This window comes from Cynara cardunculus, unplaced genomic scaffold, assembly GCF_001531365.2.
Source record: "Cynara cardunculus var. scolymus isolate 2C unplaced genomic scaffold, CcrdV1 Un_Scaffold_5611, whole genome shotgun sequence".
In the NCBI taxonomy this organism is placed as follows: domain Eukaryota; kingdom Viridiplantae; phylum Streptophyta; class Magnoliopsida; order Asterales; family Asteraceae; genus Cynara; species Cynara cardunculus.
The window spans coordinates 14,939-17,554 of record NW_020202493.1 but is presented as its reverse complement, the minus strand read 5'-3'; the positions used below and the strand labels follow the sequence as shown (position 1 = coordinate 17,554).

Genomic DNA, 2,616 nt, shown 5'->3' with positions numbered 1-2,616 from the left:
CTGAAGAACAACCAGAGGGTCGATGAACTGACCAGAGATGCGATGGAAAGTGCATCTTCATAACCCCTCTGGGTACTAACACTTGGAGTTTCCTTCACTAGTTCAACCAGAGGCAAGCGATGAAGATATGAAGATAAGGTTGAACTTATACCCCATGGAAGACAACTAGAGATGACCAATCAACAGCTGGATTCTACAAAGTTTATCTTATTTTTATGTTTATCCATGTTTAGATAAGCTTTATATGTTCGTAGAAGATTATCTAAATAGTCTCACTAGATAGTTATCTTCTTAGTTAGATTACTAGTATAAATGGGTGGTTAGGCCTATTGTAATCTTTGACTCTTACGTTTTTCATATCATTGAAATAAAGTGAAATTTTTGACACTCAAATATATTCTTAGAATGTTTATTAATTGTTCTTGAGTGTTCATCATTTTATTCATCAAAACACTATAATTTGGTTATTCTTAACTTAATTATTAGTGTTATTGAGAGATCTGGGATCAACATGGACCATAAGATGAGAACTGAAGACGTTGCACTCTCCTCCCTTGTGACTGTGCCTGCATATACTTCTTCATCTTCTCCAACTGTGCCGGTATGTGCTTCTTCCCTTGCTCAGGTGGTTAAGACTAAGTAAGGAAAACCCCCCAAAGTCTATCCCAACCACCACCACCCTTTCTTCTAAAAGAACCTCCTCACAAACCACTCTTGGTTCTCCATCGAGGGCCAAGAAAGCCAAAGAGGGGATAACAACATCTCTGGCTGTTACCTCTCAAAAGGTTCTAGCTATTGAAACCATCCTTAACCCCAAGGCACCTTCAGCTTTATCTCTTCCAATCTCTTTAGTGATTTCTGCAGTCACTGACGTACCAGTGGCTCCTATCCCAACCACTTTAGTGATCCAAATCACTGAAGGTGTGAATATCAACATAGCCACTGCTGAACACCCACTGCCACCATTGTCAGCCATCTTCTCCTCTTCTCCTTCTTTGGTCTCGTCACGTGCTCATGACTCATCAGTGATTGTCCTCGCTAATGATGAAGCACCCACCACAGGACCTGAGGTTGCTCCTCTTGAAACACCTTAGTTAATGGAAGTCTATCCTCTCGAAGGAAACCTGGAAAGAACCAGCATTAATCCTTCAGATGGTGCTGTTTCATTTCGTCTAACCCTGAGCTATCTTATGCTCAACCATCTTCTTTTTCAGGTCCTTGCGATGTAGGAATGCCAGCCATGGAAGAAGAGTATAACATGGTTGATGACGTAAAGCTGATACTCCTGACTGTAGAGACTATCTTAATCAAAATGAATCAAGTCCATAAAGGCATGCCTCTCAGGGATGACGTTTCTCTGACCTCTCAGCTGTCAAAGTTGACGTCAATGATGTGAAGGAACAACGTTTTGCGGTGCAAGCCATTGTACATACCAACACTGAGGCTATCTATGCTCTAAATAGTAAAACCGATGAAGCAAATGCTCAGCTAGCCAGGCATGGTGAGTTGTTGCAGCAGATACTGGAGCTTCTTTAATGTCTAGTACCAGTTTCTACACCCACCTTTACAGCAATGGATCGCCTCTCGCAGGATCATGCTCTCGAAGTCGGTCTTCTTCAAGCTAGATCGCCGAGCGTACTTGAAAAGCAAATGGACATCATAGCACTGAGTCTTGATAACCTCTTCTCTAGTCATGTTGATGACAAAGAGGGGGAGAAAGATTTGGATGCTGCTGTTGTCCCTACAACTGAATCTGAAGCTGAGGTTGTTGATGATACCATCACTACCCATGAAGCTAATGAAGCCAAGGTTGTTGATGATGCCATCAGAGCTGATGCTAAATCTTATGACGAAGACCTTCCTATCACCCCTGCAGCTGATGCTAGTGATGAGGAAGATGAAGATGAAAATGATGACGATGAAGATGACTCTCCATTCCTTTCTGACGCTGGAAAGGATCTCGATAGTGATGATGATGAAAACGACGATGATGAAGACTTCACGATTCAGTAGCACAAACCTGCCAGCGCTCTGAAAGGAGTCTCTCTTAGGGATTCTTCATCCGAGGGGGAGAAAGAGAAAGAAAAAGAGAAGGAGACTTCCACAAAGAACCAGAGCACCGCCTCAAAAAACAAAGATGTTGCTGAAGAAGGAAATCTTAAAGTTCTCTTCAAACCTGTCGTGCCTCAAGATACTGAATCCTCCAGGTTTGCAATAGTCACTTCCTTTTGTCAACTCTCTTCTTCTATCCCTTATACTACATGTGGTCGACTAGAGGAATGGGTATCTGAAAACGCAACCTCTAGTGTTCCTAACAACCAGCAGATCACTCAACTTAAGGAGTCACTCGACCAAACTAGACTAAAAATTCCTCTTCGTACCTCTAGTTGTGGTGAGTTTGACTTCCTATCTAAAGCTAAAAGACTCGAAGCACTCAAAGCTGAGGAAGAACTCAATCTTCAACGACAACAGATTGAAGACAGCCTAAAGTTGGCCAAGTCTCTTGTTGCTCAAGTTCTTGCACAAAAATCGTCTAAAAATATGGTGAACGTTGTCAAGGCCCAAGCTAAGTTGCTTTCAATTGTAGAAGCTGAATGTGAAAATGCAATGAAGCTA

General features: G+C 42.1%; 1 protein-coding gene across 1 annotated transcript; it reads left to right on the top strand.

Annotated features, from left to right (window-relative positions):
- The first annotated feature begins 1,572 nt into the window (after positions 1-1,572).
- On the top strand, positions 1,573-2,013 carry LOC112504441 (ribonuclease E-like). Its single transcript, XM_025108380.1, has one exon. It carries the CDS (start codon positions 1,573-1,575, stop codon positions 2,011-2,013), a length of 441 nt encoding a protein of 146 aa, XP_024964148.1.
- The last annotated feature ends 603 nt before the right edge of the window (positions 2,014-2,616 follow it).

What these genes read in the sequence shown, in the direction of transcription:
- LOC112504441 (XM_025108380.1), top strand. Translation starts at nt 1,573, where the DNA reads ATGGATCGCCTCTCGCAGGATCATGCTCTCGAAGTCGGTCTTCTTCAA.